We start from the raw sequence: 15,927 nt of genomic DNA on the forward strand, positions 1-15,927 counted from the left end.
TCAGGGATAGTCAATAGTCTCCAGTCCATGATCATCCATTTTCTTTTTGGCTTTTTGTTCACGCGCTTTCCGCTACGCGCTGTGCTGCGCTCTGCCTGTCTGGCTCTGTCTGAAATTTTTTAAGGATTTTTAACGACGGATAACGGAGGGGATAGAACGCCTGCCTCATCTGCATCATCCATATCCATGCCATCTTTTTTTTTTTTTTTTTTTTTTTTTTTGATTTAATTTTTCGCTCGGATCGAGCGCCGTGGGCAGCTCCAGGAAATTCAAAAAAAAACAAATTCAAAGTTTTGCTTTACCTCTGTTACCTGACCACTGCATCCAGAGTCAGATTGTCACTGTCACACTGTGCACTGCACTGTAGCCCCGGAGGCCAATAAGCCCGATCATCAGCCCCACTAAACTAATAAATTATGTTAATACCCGATACCTAGCGTTACTCCTCTGGGGAGGAGAGTACAGAAACCGGTTTAAAGAGCCATTAAAATCGATATAAGGTGCCTGCTAGTGTGGACGGTTTCGGCGTTAAATCGGTTTTACGCTCCTAAAACCGATTTAAACGCCTAGTGTAGACCAGGCCAGAGTGCCAACAAGGTCCCTTCCCCCCACCAAAAAGGCACAAGACTGGTGAATGAATCCCTATGTCCTGGATGCACCAACAAGAGTTTTTTATTGCCCAGTTCTGTTGGGATTGTGTCTTTCTGCTTAATGTTCTGCTTGGGTCTCCAGGTAACTGAACTGGCATAAAGTTAAAAACTCATAGTTTGAAGCAACTGTTTCAGCTTTTTCCAATAAATTCAAAGTTGTTACAATTCATGCTGCATCTTCTTAGGACTAAAATTGCCTAATAAACAAGTGATCTACATATTCAACACTTACTACTTACAGCTGACTTGATGGAATTGGATATGGCAATGGAGCCAGATAGAAAAGCAGCAGTCAGCCACTGGCAGCAGCAATCCTATCTTGACTCTGGTATCCACTCTGGTGCCACAACAACAGCTCCCTCTCTGAGTGGCAAGGGGAATCCTGAAGAGGACGATGTTGACACCACCCAAGTTTTGTATGAGTGGGAGCAGGGTTTCTCTCAGTCCTTTACCCAAGAGCAAGTAGCTGGTAAGGAAATTTTCCATTCTGTTATATTAACTTGTTTGAATGACTTGCAAACTGACACTCATCTAGTAAAATCAAGATTGCTTAATTCTACAAATTTAAGTATTAAGTTGACTGATGTCCCTTGTCTTGCTAGACTTCCTACTCTTTCTATGCTAGTTATCTGTCCAGTCTTAAGCAAAGTCCATTAAGTCAATTCTTACCTCTGTTTCAGACATTGATGGACAGTATGCAATGACTAGAGCACAGAGAGTGCGTGCAGCTATGTTCCCTGAAACACTGGATGAAGGCATGCAGATCCCTTCCACACAGTTCGATGCTGCTCATCCAACTAATGTGCAGCGCCTGGCTGAGCCATCCCAGATGTTAAAACATGCTGTCGTTAACTTGATAAATTATCAAGATGATGCAGAACTTGCAACTCGTGCCATCCCAGAACTGACCAAATTGTTGAATGATGAGGACCAGGTATATGTGTATGCTCTAGCATAGTGTAGCCAATTTGCAAGGTGTCCTTAAAATGACTGGCTAAAACTAAAAGCTTGCTTCATATTTCATATAGGTGGTGGTGAACAAGGCTGCAGTTATGGTTCATCAGTTGTCCAAAAAGGAAGCCTCTCGCCATGCTATCATGCGCTCTCCTCAAATGGTATCTGCTATTGTGCGTACCATGCAAAATACAAATGATGTGGAAACAGCCCGTTGCACTGCAGGTACACTACACAACCTCTCGCATCACCGTGAAGGATTGTTGGCCATCTTCAAATCGGGAGGCATTCCTGCTCTGGTTAAAATGCTTGGGTATGTGGTGTATCATTGCAATACTCACCTGTATTAATACCGATAGGTGTAGGTGCTCACTTCCTTTTGTTTTGGTTTTTTTTAGTTCCCCAGTGGACTCTGTGCTGTTCTATGCTATAACTACTCTGCATAACCTCCTGTTGCATCAAGAAGGTGCCAAAATGGCTGTCCGTCTAGCTGGTGGGCTGCAGAAAATGGTTGCCTTGCTCAACAAGACAAATGTTAAATTCTTGGCCATCACAACAGATTGCCTTCAGATTTTAGCTTATGGCAATCAAGAAAGCAAGGTAAATGAATGCATCCAACTTTTTCATGAGCAGATTCACTAACGGTCAGTCTCTGAGCTGTCAGACATATGACACTAATGTCATTATGGAGGATACGTCTCCCTTCGCATGTAGGAACCAACCACATCTAGAGGTGAAAAGATAGGACAGGTAACAATGAGATGACATTGTTTGTCACCCTTGCTGAAGCACTTTGAGGCCATTGAACGACCACTAGCCATCCAGGTTATTGCCCATGCATGTGGAGACTGAGTGAATGACAATGGAAAGAAGGGGTCATAACTTTCATCTTAAGCTCTAAATACAACTTCCTTTGCAGTTGATTATTCTGGCTAGTGGTGGACCCCAGGCTCTAGTAAACATAATGAGGACCTACACATATGAGAAACTACTGTGGACCACAAGTAGAGTGCTGAAGGTGCTCTCAGTCTGCTCTAGTAACAAACCTGCTATTGTTGAAGCTGGTAAGTGTTAAGATTAGCTGTACCCATGCTAATAGCTGCATGTGTGTATTGCACTCTAGTACCAATACGTGCCACCCCACAAGGATAAGAATTGATGTTTTAGAAAGAATTACACAAACTAAATGTGTAAATACATCCCCTTAAAATTAGTGGCTTAGACTAGAGATGTAGCTGTCTTGTAAGAGCCACCAACATAGTTGAATACTAGTAAACCACTGTATAGCTTTGATCTCCCCACATTCACAAGACAACTGCTCAGTCATTTAATTGTATGACATTTGTCATAAATGAACTCTGAGCATATAGTACATTGTCTGCCAAAATTGAAGTGGCTGAAGACTTACGGTTAAGTATATGGACACTGCTTAAGGAGACTTAAGACTTGTGGCAAACTCTTCACTGTTGCAGTGGAGGTAGAAGATACCTTAAAGTCTGAGTGCCTTCCATTACCTCCTTAAATTCAGGTGGATTTGAACATGCTCTCCATCTCAGCCCTTTGCAAGATCAGGATCTATAGAACTACTGCCTCTGAAAGGCTGCAGGCTTAACGCTTCAGTGTTAACTTGCATCTTGTTCTAGGTGGGATGCAGGCTTTGGGACTCCACCTTACAGATCCAAGCCAACGTCTTGTTCAGAACTGTCTTTGGACTCTCAGAAATCTTTCAGATGCTGCAACTAAGCAGGTAAGTGGTTTTGCTAGGGATCAAGAACACAAGCAACACTTGCTGTTGATTTACAACACTTTCTTCCCTCTCTACAGGAGGGCATGGAAGGTCTTCTAGGAACCCTTGTTCAGCTTCTAGGGTCAGACGATATCAATGTTGTAACCTGTGCAGCTGGCATCCTTTCTAACCTCACCTGCAACAACTATAAGAACAAGATGATGGTATGCCAAGTTGGTGGTATTGAGGCTCTTGTGCGCACTGTTCTTCGGGCTGGTGACAGGGAAGACATCACAGAACCTGCTATCTGTGCACTTCGTCACCTCACTAGCAGACATCAGGAAGCTGAGATGGCACAAAATGCAGTACGTCTTCACTATGGACTTCCAGTGGTGGTTAAACTCTTGCACCCACCATCTCACTGGCCCCTGATCAAGGTAAACATATAAATTTAAGATGGCACTTGTTGCATCTCTAGTAACATGTTTAGTGAAGTGAACAATATATTAGTAAAATGTGGTGTAATTGACACTTGAGTTTTGAGATTGCTTTGAATATTGTCTTCAAGGTAAGCTACAGGAGAACATCCAGGTAACCCATGTCTAGGATGGGTGGGAAGACTAACCTTAGGGAATGTCTACACAGACAGTGTCACTGCTCCAGTGCTGTAATAAAACCACTTCTGCGAGGGGAATAACTGCCAGGGCTGGAGCACTATCTACACTGCTACTTTACAGTGCTGAAGCTTGCATTGCTCAGGTGTTTAACACCCCCTGAGCAAAGAAAGTTTCAGTGCTGTAAGTGGCAGTGTAGACAAGGCCTTTAGCTTGAAGCTAGCTCTTGCAGGGATTTGCTTGCTACAACATCAGAATTAAGATGAACTACAGTAAATTTTTTTTCTTCCCAATTGCAGGCTACTGTTGGTCTGATCCGCAATCTTGCTCTCTGTCCAGCCAATCATGCACCCCTGCGTGAACAAGGCGCCATTCCAAGGCTAGTTCAGTTGCTGGTTAGAGCACATCAGGACACCCAGCGTCGCACATCTATGGGTGGAACACAACAGCAGTTTGTGGTATGTTATTAGAGAGTTGCAAAACAAGACACTGTTGGGGATGCTTCCCTCTTAGAAGTCAAGGCATGCTGCTTAAATGTCTAAGCATAGCAGAAAATGGGGGGTTTCTACAATCTTAATGACTCGCTGTGAATGAATCTTAACATTCACTATTAGTCTGTTACAAGCACCTACTTTCTGCAGTCCAACTAGCATTTTGGACAAATCTGGATAAGTGTCATGTACGTGCTCGCACCCCTTGTCCAGACAGTCTCCCCTAAAGCTGAGGCTCTCCAATATTGGATCCATGGGGAGTCTGGGAGAGCCAGTTTAATTCATTTACTGAGCAAGAGACCTTAGTGTAAGGTTATTAGGAGTAGACAACACACCTGTTCCCTAATTGGGGAAGAGTAGAGATTCTCTTCTAGCAAACTAGAGGTAGGGACACCGCCTGCTACTCCACAATCTTGTCTTACCAGAACTATGCGCACACAATGCACCAAAGTGAATCTGAAACATTGTATAACTCTGACTTGTGTATGGACTTGAGTGCACACAAAACACTTCTAATTGGAGAATCTTCAAGTTACAGAGGTTCTGTATATACCTATTCTCTTCCCCCTGCCCTCTATCACTATCTACCAAGATAAGGGAATTAATGCACAAACGCAATATCCTTACCGTTTAAAATGGTGTCCCTCTTAAAAGTGCAGTACTATGCGTTTGTATATTTCCCTATACAGGAGGGTGTGCGTATGGAGGAGATAGTTGAAGGCTGTACTGGAGCCCTTCATATCCTTGCACGAGATGTTCACAATCGAATTGTAATCAGGGGTCTAAATACCATTCCACTATTTGTGCAGGTAAGTGATATCTTTTGAAATGCCTGCGTTTGAGAGTTGTCTTCCTGGCATGAGAGAAGCCTTGGGCCAGATCCAACATTAAAAATAATGTCCTATCAGTTCAGCATTGTACTGAATGAGCCCAAATCAGTTGCCTGAGTGACGAAGGAAATGATCCCAGGACTCCTGACTAACAGGGAACCAGATACATCATGAGGCCTTCTATTAGAGTGGCATGGTGGCTGCATTCTGCCAGAATACTCACTTTGTTCTGTTGCCTGGCTCACCTCCTTGAAGTGAACTTTGGCTCTGGAACTTGCTCCCTCTTGCAGTCTGCTAAAGACAGCTTGCACCTCCAGCCTTGTCAAGATTTAGCTCAGTATTGATATTAAGCTAGCTACTTATTGCTGAGGAGAGGAGACTGGCTTATCAAATTGGTTAGACCCCTTTGTTTAGTAGCACTAATGACTAGTTACCTCTAGTCTCTAATTCTGTAGCTGGGCTTTGATCATGCCATTTTGAGGACAAACACTTACGTTGACATACTTGTGTGGTTTATAGTTGCTGTATTCTCCCATTGAGAATATCCAGAGAGTAGCTGCAGGAGTACTCTGTGAACTGGCTCAAGATAAGGAGGCAGCTGAAGCCATTGAAGCCGAGGGAGCAACTGCTCCTCTAACAGAACTGCTTCACTCTAGAAATGAAGGTGTTGGTAAGTGGAGAGAAATAGGAAAGCTTAATCATTGCAATGACAAGGGCTCAACTAAAATCTATTGCTTGCTTTCAATAGCAACATATGCAGCTGCAGTGCTGTTCAGAATGTCTGAGGACAAACCACAAGATTACAAGAAACGGCTTTCAGTTGAGTTGACGAGCTCTCTCTTCAGAACTGAACCAATGGCTTGGAATGAGGTGAGTTAGTGTCAGTTTGTTCCTAATCCTATAAAAAGCTTCACTCCCATGTGATCTTCCTGATGCCATCAGATTTTTCTCCCTTTGGCTACTGGAGAGCCTTCTAGACTGTTCAGGACCAGGCTGCATTACCCCTGTCTGAGCACAGCACATCCAAGAGCAGGTTGTGTTTTTCCAAAGAGGAAAGGCTTAAGTATGCATACTGTGGTGACCCTGTGTGTGTAGTGGTTTTTTACCCCCCGTCCCTCACACAGCTGGAATTATCACCCCCTTGGTCTGTTTCTTTTGAGAAACACTAATGAAGCAACTGACTCAGTCTTTGCTTCCGTAGGTATACCTTGAAGGGATATTGTCAGGCCAGATGATTCTAAAGGCCTCGGTACATTTTTTTGTAAAAAAATCTTTACCGGTTATGTAATTCCTTTCTTGGTCTATTCTACTTCGTGGTTTAGGTCAAATAACTTCTTGGCAAAAATTGCTTCTGCCAACTGTACAAGCTGCAACAATTTGGCCATGCTGGGCGTACTTATTGACTTTATTTCCTCTTGTTAGGGGCAGAGCATTTTAGTTACATTGCACAATTTAGATCTGGTAGTTAGTGTAGCTGTAGTTCTTGTCCTAAAACTGGTGGCTTTAGTTCCTCTGGATTATTCACTTACAGAGGACTGGGATGAGTGCTCTGTCTCAGTACCACATTTCACATAAATATTGTTTCAAATAGAACAGTGTCACCCACACACACTTTCTCTATTTTAAAGGCTTGTTCAGAACAAGTGAGTGGCATGTTAAAGTTCCTTATTTTGGGGTTCTTCATGGCTTTTGCTGCTGCTAAGGCTGATTTTTCCCCACTCTGGCACTTCATGTGCAGAAGGTGGGGGCCCGGAAGGACTCTTAAATTAATACTTGCCACTACAGGCTTGTAGTAAACTTTCAAGGTTACAGCTTTTCTCTGACCTTGGATTGGTAGATGCTGCCACCACCCAACTGCAAAACCCCCTTGAGAACCCAGGGTGGCACACTTCAGAATTCCTTCCTGTGGGGTACCCTCAAGCCCTTCTCTCCCCCCCCCCCTTCTGGGGAAGAGCTCAGAAGAAAAAGGCAATCAGCTGTTGCAACCAGCTAATCAAACATGCACAAACCTCTTGGGGGGGACACATCCAATTTTGTTCTTATAAAAAAAAAAAAAATTTTGTTTATTTAAAAAAAAATACTTCTGGGAATTTAAGCTATTGCTAGATTTAAAAAGATCAACAATTAACCATCAATAATAGTTTCTTGAGGTCCAGCTTAAAGGTTATAAGCAAAACAAAAGCATCTGGGGTTGGCACAGAGGAGTCCACAAGCCATAAAGAAATAAAGAGAAACCTGATCACATCGTCTTATGCAGGTAGATCAGGAAATGTCTATCTGGGGTTTCAAATGAGTTTCTAGATATAATAATTCCAATGATTTTTGATACCTGGCCCCGGGGGGGGGGGCGGTGTATAGCACACAATCGGAAGCAGTCTTGACTGTTCAAGGACAGGGGAGCATGGGTGGTCCTGAAGAAGCTTGACAGTTCTCTAGATGGTACTGCCCAAAAGAAGACTTTCTTCTCCTCCTCCTTTCTCCTCTTCCCCCTCCCCCCAAGCAATACAGTGCTCAAGGCTAGAGCAAAGGAGAAACAACACTGAATCTGCAGTAAAGGAGATTCTTTATACTGCAGTTGATCCCTCTGTAAGGAGAAGGGACAAATTCAGACAAGGCTCTTCTGTGATCCTGGTATGGGATAATCTTGAGTGGTCACTGAAGATCTTATGGCTTAGACCGGTGGTTCTCAAGTGCTCCTTCTCTCCTCTTCCCCCCCCCTCTCCCCCAGGGCCCACTTGAAAATTGCTGAGGGTCTCGGCAGACCACTTAATGATCTTTCCAAATGCTGTTTGTACTATTAGCTAACTATTGTAAAGAGCTTTGGATAAAAACGCTATATAAAACTTGTTATGCAAATAAAAGCCTATTTTTTAATATCAGTAGTCTTACCTTTCTAATGCAATGGAAGTGCCCTCTCCCCCCTGCTATGGCAGCCACTGAGCTGGGGCTGGGAAGCAGGGTGGGGGGTCCTCTCTCCAGCAGCTGCAGCCCTGGAGCTGGGGAAGTCATCTTTCTCGGGCCCCCACTGCCCGTCATTGTCGTACTTCCCCCCCCACCCCCTCTTTTTACTCCAATGCCCCCTTTCCCTATTCTCCTCCTCCTCCTCTCCTCCTCCTCTTCCGGCCACCACCCTCCTCTTGCATGTGCATCTTCTCCAGGGTCCAGGCACCTAATTAGTGGAGCCACACCTGCATGGCTCCAATAATTAGGTGGGTGGCCTTTCATTCCCTCATGTGCAGCCACCCAGTTGCACACTTAAAGGGAACTATCCACAGACCACCTGAATGGACCTCATGGACCAATGGTGGTCCACAGACCACTATTTGAGAACCTCTGGCTTTGACCACTAAATTACTACTTGTTCATTTAAAGTAGCAAACCTCTTCTGTTTGTAGGCCTTCTGTAACCAAATAGTATCAAATCTGCAGGTCATTGCATTCTGCTATAGTGTGTATTATTCATAGGTTGTCAAACAGTTTTAGCAGTTAAAGGTCCATCTTCAGCATGGTCTGTACTTAAGTTGATTTCGCTATGTTGCTATGGGGTGTAAACAATTTTTTTTTTTCATGCTCCTGAGCATTGCAGTTATGCCAGCCTAAACCCCAGTGTAGACCTTGCTTTCAATAAGCTTGGCTTTCTTGTGTTTGACCTAGCCACCGTTGCTTAGGGAGATGGAGTTGCTATAGAATGGAAGAATCTTTTCTGTTGCTGTAGTGTGCATCTATGCTATGGGGGTTGCTGTTATGCCACTAACTCCATAGCATAGACAAGCCCTTAGATGGCCCTCAAATTATAGGGCTTGTTTTCTGGCTCTAAGCAAAGCTTTGCTGTAGGATTTGTGGTAAACACAGGAGTGTCTGAAATCCAGCTTACAGTGATGTCCAATTTGGAAAACTCTGGAAAACCTAAATATTGGGTCTAAAATAAATGCCTTCATGTGGTACAACTGATGGATGAAAGCCTGTCACTGAATAATTTTAACTTGCCTTCCTTTCTTGTTCTCCACACCACTTTTAGACTGCAGATCTTGGACTTGATATTGGTGCCCAGGGAGAGCCTCTTGGATACCGTCCAGATGGTATGTCTGTTCCATTTCCCTCATTGCCTAATAAACTTAAGCCTGGCTAAATTCAGTGCCCTTAAAGGAGAACTGCAAGTAATACAGGAGATGTGATTTGCTTTTCTCAAGTGGCTTCAGTACTTCAAATTGGCAGTGAGATGGGAAACTGCCATCCTGAATAGCAAGTAATAACTAGCTCTGCAACATTCTAGGTCTGATTCATTGGGAGTTCTGTTCTCAAACAGAAATTGGTGGTCCTTGCTCATTGAGACTTCCCAGCACATCTTCTCGAAGAGTATTTCTGACCTTTCCCATTTATTCTAAATATGAATTAAACTGCAGTTTTCCTTTAAAACAGTGTGGTGCTTGTACCCTGATAGTCTGTACAGATTTGAAGAACACTATCATCATGTCTGTTTTAAGGATTATAAGCCATTTTGACTAGCCACATAAGAAGCAAATCTGCAGTTAGCAGGCTTGTTCTCTTGCAGTATTGCTGTGTTGGGTTTCAGTACTGTTTATGTCGACTAATGGCTTGGCTGGAATTTGCTCATGCTTTTGACTGCAGTATGCTTTGCCTGCAGAGCCACACTGAAAGGCTGTCTCATACAGTCAGCTATTAGACCAAGCAATAAATTTGTGTGTTCAGTTTGGCTGAACTAGAAGAAACTAGATGGCTACAACTATCTTCTCTCACCCTCATATTTGCAGCTTTTGATGCATCTAACATCAGTTAACATTCTGCTTTTTTTTCCCTCCCCCCCTCTGCCACCCTTAACTCTTAGATCCTAGCTACCGTTCTTTCCACTCTGGCGGATATGGTCAGGATGCCTTGGGTATGGACCCTATGATGGAGCATGAAATGGGTGGCCACCACCCCGGTGCTGACTACCCAGTTGATGGGCTGCCAGATCTGGGACATGCCCAGGATCTTATGGATGGGCTGCCTCCAGGTGACAGTAATCAGTTGGCCTGGTTCGATACTGACCTGTAAATCGTCCTTAGGTAAGAAGCTCAAACTCAACTTGGAATAAAACAACCTTCTGAACTGAGGACTTGGTTGGCAGGGAGGGAATGGCTTAAATGGGTCCAACTCTTCTCAAAATACTGAACTTTGAGTATCTTGAAGCTCATACTTTCTGTGCACTTGAACTGACTCCTGCTGTGAAGTGTGGAAGTGACTAACTTCAGTGTCTTGTGCTCCAGCTTTATGCAGTCTTAACATGTGGGCAAATAACTCTACAGCACTGACAGTTTTGTTTTTCTTCCTACACAGCTGTATCGTCTGAATGAACTTGCATTGTGATTGGCCTGTAGAGTTGCTGAGAGGGCTCGAGGGGTGGGCTAGTATCTCAGAAAGTGCCTGACACACTAACCAAGCTGAGTTTCCTATGGGAACAATTGAAGTAAACTTTTTGTTCTGGTCCTTTTTGGTCGAGGAGTAATACAAATGGATTTTGGGAGTGACTCAGAAATGAAGAATGCACAAGAAAGAATCAAGATGGAATTTATCAAACCTTAGCCTTGCTTGTTAAATTTTTTTTTAACTTCTGTAATGGTACTGACCTTGCTTGCTTTGAAAGTAGACTTCTTTCTTTTTGCTGTAACTGGTAGGGTTTTTTTAAGTCTCTTGTAGTGTTAAGTTATAGTGAATATGCTACAGCAGTTTCTAACTTTTAAGGATTGAGTAATGGTGTAGAACACTAATTCATAATCACTAATTGTATTCTGAATAAAGTGTAACATTGTGTAGCCTTTTTGTATAAAATAGAGAAATAGAAATGGTCCAATTAGTTTCCTTTTTAATATGCTTAAAATAAGCAGGTGGATCTATTTCATGTTTTTGATCAAAAACTTTATCTGGGATGTGTCTGGGTAGGGGCCAGTAAGAACTGTTTATTTGGAACCGTGTATTGGACAGTTTACCAGTTGCCTTTTATCCCAAAGTTATTGTAGCCTGCTGTGATACAGATGCTTCATGAGCAAAAGCAGTTATAAAATGGTTAAGAATTAAAGTAAACTTTTAATTCACTCAGCTGTCTCCATTTATTTGAAATGGGAAATACATAACATCTGTATGGTGACTTTTTCCCTACAAAACTAACTTCATGCAGCAAGTTGACTTATTTTTGATTGATTTATGCCATGCTACCCTTACTATACAAAAAATAAGCAACTTCAGTAGTCTCCTCAGTTTAGAGGAAACCTGTGCTGCTGACCAAATCAGATATTTTTAGTTTGCTTAGTCACCCTATTCTAATTCTATTTGCAATACTCCCCTGAAAGTTTTTAACTTACCACTGCACAATTACACCTGATCTTGATACCTGTATATACTATAACACTAACACCAGCATCAACCCTGAAACAAGTATCCAGTCACCCCTGGCTTTCTTTTTAATTGCTTTGCTCTGGCAAATAGAATCTGCAATTCTTCATGTGCTGTGTGTTACAAAGGCACAATGCTGCTAAATGAACTGAGCCAGCCCCACAAACCATTTGGTCTGTGACTAAAAGCTAGCTTTGCCACTCTTGCACTGTTTTCAGAGAAATATAGACTGCCTACACCAAGAAGCAAGTACCATCTAAGAGGGATATTCTCAATGTGTTTTTTTTTTTTTTTTCTACAGCATTAACTGAACACTAGAGCAGGAGTGCTCTCATTCAAGGGAAGAAATGTGTCCTAATTATACCTCTGCCTTGATCTGAATTTAGATATTTGCTTCCCCTTATGGTGGAGCAAACTCTTATGAGGATAACTTTTCTCTGTAACACAAACTTTAACTTTTCCAAGTAAAATTTTTCAAAGATGGTGAGTTAAAACACTTTTTAAAAAATATTTTCATAGCCAATGCATCAGACCACATCCTTTGCTATTGTGGCAATTCTCACCATTCCCAGCTACAGCACATACATGAGGACACCCTCCTCCCCCAAGTATGTACATTTTTTCCCTTCCTACTGTGGAGTCAGCAAAACATTTTACACTAAATACCCCTCTTAACTTTGTGTAGCTTGAGCAAGATGGATCAGATCTTACTTTGACAAATGGGTTTATGAACACAGGTGCTAGTTTCTTACTGTTGACTAAGGGTGTGCATCCTCCCTTACAAGTGAGTTAAGTGTAAACTGCTGAATGCTCTACTCTTTTTGCTTAATTAAAGCTAGAGCTGTACTGGTAGTAAGCTTGCTTTTTGATTGGAGGGGTACAGTTAATTACTAGCCATTAAAAGCATGTAAAATGACAAGAAGTTAGCAATCTCATACCTCAGGGCTAAGTCTAAGCTAAAGGGTTTGCATGGTTTCAACCCCTAGTCTGCCAGTGACCTAAAGTGAGGGATAGTTTTTTTGTTTTTAAAAACCAACTTTAGAGAGGAATATCAACTTTTTTCAGGGGTAACATACCAAGGATGTGTTACACAAAGGGGATGTTTGTGACCACTTTCTGTGTAAGTCTAGCTCTTTAACACAACCTTTTATAGCTTGTGCCTTTTGAGAGTGAGTGCCTTCAAGTCCTTGTCAGACAAGAGGGCATCTGTCACCTACTGGTAGGTTGAGATGGAAAATTTATCCACTGTCAGGAAAGGGACACATTAGTAGGTAGACCTGCTGATGGAATGCTGGGGTTGCAGCCACTCAGGACTATTTTGAAAAGATTTCCTCCAGTTGACTACAATTAAATATGGAGAGGTGCTGTTGCCTAATGTTTTACCTCTGCTTAAAAGTAAGTTGCCAATTTATTGAATGTTACTACCTATTACCCCCCTGCAGGGGGTCAGGCTATGCTTCAGTGTCATAATTTCTGATTCCTGTAACTACAGCTGGCCTGAGGGTGGCAAGCCAGCCTCTGTGGTATGCTAACTGTGTGTTTTAAAAAAACAAAAAAAAAGCAGGGGGGTTGGGGGGAGAGAAGGGTCCAACTAGCAAGCCCCATTTAAGGTTGCAGCAGGACCTGCTCCAAAACTGGAAATAGGGGAAGGAATATAGGAGTCTTAACCTCTTATTACCTACAATGCTGTTGCTAATATACTCCATAAGACATCTCTTGCCAGCTCCCAATGCCAATTTACATGTGTACCTTTTAAAAAAAAAAACAACCTAACAGTATGTGGCTTTTTTATGTATCAAAGATCAGCACACAGGACTATAACATCCCCCATAAACTGACACCAATTCTGTCTTCACCCTGCTGAGCTTAATGCAAAAACCTTGAAGTATCTGTTCAAGAGGGTGTGTAACACCCACATAATTATAGTTTTCCACTTTCAAACTGCCTATGTCCAAGCTTTGACAGTTTTGGTTGCATGCAGTAACGCAACCTTAACTGTCACTATTGTAGGGTTTTTGTTTAACAAAATAGGCCACTTCCTCTCACAATTAAACTTTTTTTTTTAAACAGTAGAACATATTTAGGATAACACCTCCAAACAGCAGTTTCAATCTTACCTGTGGTTGGGAGCATCTAGTGCAGGCTTCAGCAGTAAAAACTCAACTTGATTCTGAGATGAAAAAGCCATTCCTTGCAAGCTAGGGCTCAAATCACCACCTTGACAAAATGCTTGAGCCTAGTGCACATTAGTGTAAGGTCTGATCAGATGGCTTGAAAATAACCTTTTCTATAGAATCTTTTAATACCCATCTAAAATAGCATAGGTTAAAAAAACCCTAGTGCGACTGATTTACTAGGGCTGCCCAGTGAAACATAATAGGAACCTAACAAGTCCATTTTTCAAATGCTAGGCATTTAATGCAACCAATACATGACAGGTATGTATGCCCTAGCATGATGTCATGACATTTAGAACCCAAGGCTGGGCTTAAAATGTACTTAAGGATACCCCTGAGGGAAGCATTGGGAATGGCAACTTCCTTTAATATAGACTAATGAAGCACTATGGCTAGTTAGTCTGTCAATAGTCACCATGTACCTTTGAAAGAAGGACTTCCAGTCACTTAAATAGGAACTAGACTAAAAACAAATCGAGTGACTTATGCAATATTCTTAACTTTTCCTGCCATTGTAAACAAGATGTTAATTTAAAAAAAGTGATTTCAATCTGTACAGTGTGATACTTGTTCTGTTAGCACTGATCTTTCCATGTCCAACTCAGAAAATTTCAAAGCCCAAGAAACACTATCAGTATGAGACCTGCTAATGAAAAGTAAAAATAAAAAATTACTATCAAGCTTCAATGTCTCATCTAAATTCAGTAGCTATCCTACTGCTTTACTTTTGCAGGCAAATGTCAGAGTAGGCATTTAACCCTCCTGTGAAATTAATGCTAAATTTGTAATTGGTTACAATCACTACTGTGGCAAATGTGTCAAAACAAGCACAACTTTGTGGAAGAATTAAGTAGGAGAGTGAGGGAGAACATTCAAACAAATCTCCTAGAGGCAGCTTGGTCTGTCTCAGTTTGAAATTTTTTAATTAACAATATTTTCCTTATAGTCAAAACAGAGTCTGGAATATACATCAAAATAGTTTAAGAAAAGTGCCACAAGTTGACTTGTGTATAGGGCAACTATTAACCAGAAATCACTGCAATATAGAAGTGCAAAGTCATTTATTGTACCCTTTTAACCAGAACACTGTATTTGGTTTTGCAAATTGCCTTTAAACTACATGACTGGGTGCCAGAAGATTTGGGTTCTGTTCCTGGCTCCATCCCAGACTTTCTGTGGGACATTTGGAAATCACTTACTCCCTGTGCTCATTTTCCATCAGTAAATGGGGATGATACCAACTCCCTGCAGTGTTTTCAGATTGAGTCATTAACATTTGCAAAGCACTTCAGAAAACTTTACATGTGCAAAAAGTATTCTACAGATTGTTATAGGTGATGTGTCAAATGAGGATGATCAGCTAAGGCATTCTTGGAAAATATACCACAATTCAGGTGGAATGAAAAATGCTTCTCCCCTAAACATATTTGTGAAAGAAATGGAATTTTTCTAATTTATATTCTTCAATACATGGCTGTAGGAAACTTAAAAAATCCCCTTAAACCATACGTTGTGCTAATTTAAGCAAGATAATGGACTTATTCTTTTAAAAGCAAGTTTTCCCCCCTTTTTCCTTATTCTTATACAGATAAGAAAGTAAATACATACACACACATTAGATTTCTTATTGAATTCGGACTACAACACTCATTCATAAATATCCTAAAACAAGACTGAGGAATTCACCATGCCAGTGTTTTGTGCATGCAGTCAGGACTGTGGAGTGATGATTGATCTGGTAGCCTTGATCTTTTAGCGTCCAACTGTTCTAAGAATTTCAAAAGCCAAGGAAGCAACAGCAATATCGGCATGAGAGCTGGGAAAGAAGAAAACAAAGATAGTAATCTTCAAGGTAAAACACCTGATCTAAATTCTGTAGTTGTCCTACACATGAGACTTTCACTTGTGCTGGAAAGTGCCTGATGAGGGAATCCACTTTGGATAACTAAACCAATTTTCTGTTAGGATACTATGGATATTTCAACATGTAGCAAGTCATGCATATCAGTGTGATCCCTTGAGTTCATGTTTACAGAACTGCTTGCTTGGTGCCCTGCTAAGTCTCACTCTGAAAAAGGGAAGATGTAATTATTACA

The 15,927-nt window shown here is 41.7% G+C and overlaps 2 protein-coding genes across 5 annotated transcripts in view; one reads left to right on the forward strand and one right to left on the reverse strand.

Moving 5' to 3' along the window:
* The window catches only part of CTNNB1 (catenin beta 1), a 33,745-nt gene extending 23,022 nt beyond the window's left edge, over nt 1-10,723 (forward strand). The window contains exons 3-16 of the mRNA XM_039524151.1: nt 892-1,119; nt 1,331-1,584; nt 1,679-1,917; nt 2,003-2,204; nt 2,524-2,668; nt 3,248-3,351; nt 3,429-3,767; nt 4,244-4,402; nt 5,125-5,244; nt 5,785-5,935; nt 6,014-6,135; nt 9,283-9,343; nt 10,111-10,330; nt 10,602-10,723. Of these exons, the coding sequence (XP_039380085.1) occupies nt 892-1,119; nt 1,331-1,584; nt 1,679-1,917; nt 2,003-2,204; nt 2,524-2,668; nt 3,248-3,351; nt 3,429-3,767; nt 4,244-4,402; nt 5,125-5,244; nt 5,785-5,935; nt 6,014-6,135; nt 9,283-9,343; nt 10,111-10,319 (2,333 nt within the window). The 3' untranslated portion in view covers nt 10,320-10,330; nt 10,602-10,723. The remainder of the gene's footprint in view (nt 1-891; nt 1,120-1,330; nt 1,585-1,678; nt 1,918-2,002; nt 2,205-2,523; nt 2,669-3,247; nt 3,352-3,428; nt 3,768-4,243; nt 4,403-5,124; nt 5,245-5,784; nt 5,936-6,013; nt 6,136-9,282; nt 9,344-10,110; nt 10,331-10,601) is intronic.
* A 4,152-nt stretch (nt 10,724-14,875) lies between these two features.
* The window catches only part of ULK4 (unc-51 like kinase 4), a 425,848-nt gene continuing 424,796 nt past the window's right edge, over nt 14,876-15,927 (reverse strand). For all 4 annotated transcript variants that reach the window (XM_039526400.1, XM_039526397.1, XM_039526398.1 and 1 more), the window contains one exon: nt 14,876-15,647. In XM_039526400.1, the coding sequence (XP_039382334.1) occupies nt 15,584-15,647 (64 nt within the window). In that variant the 3' untranslated portion in view covers nt 14,876-15,583. The remainder of the gene's footprint in view (nt 15,648-15,927) is intronic.

Source organism: Mauremys reevesii, linkage group 2 (genome assembly GCF_016161935.1).
Source record: "Mauremys reevesii isolate NIE-2019 linkage group 2, ASM1616193v1, whole genome shotgun sequence".
NCBI classification, from domain to species: Eukaryota; Metazoa; Chordata; order Testudines; family Geoemydidae; genus Mauremys; species Mauremys reevesii.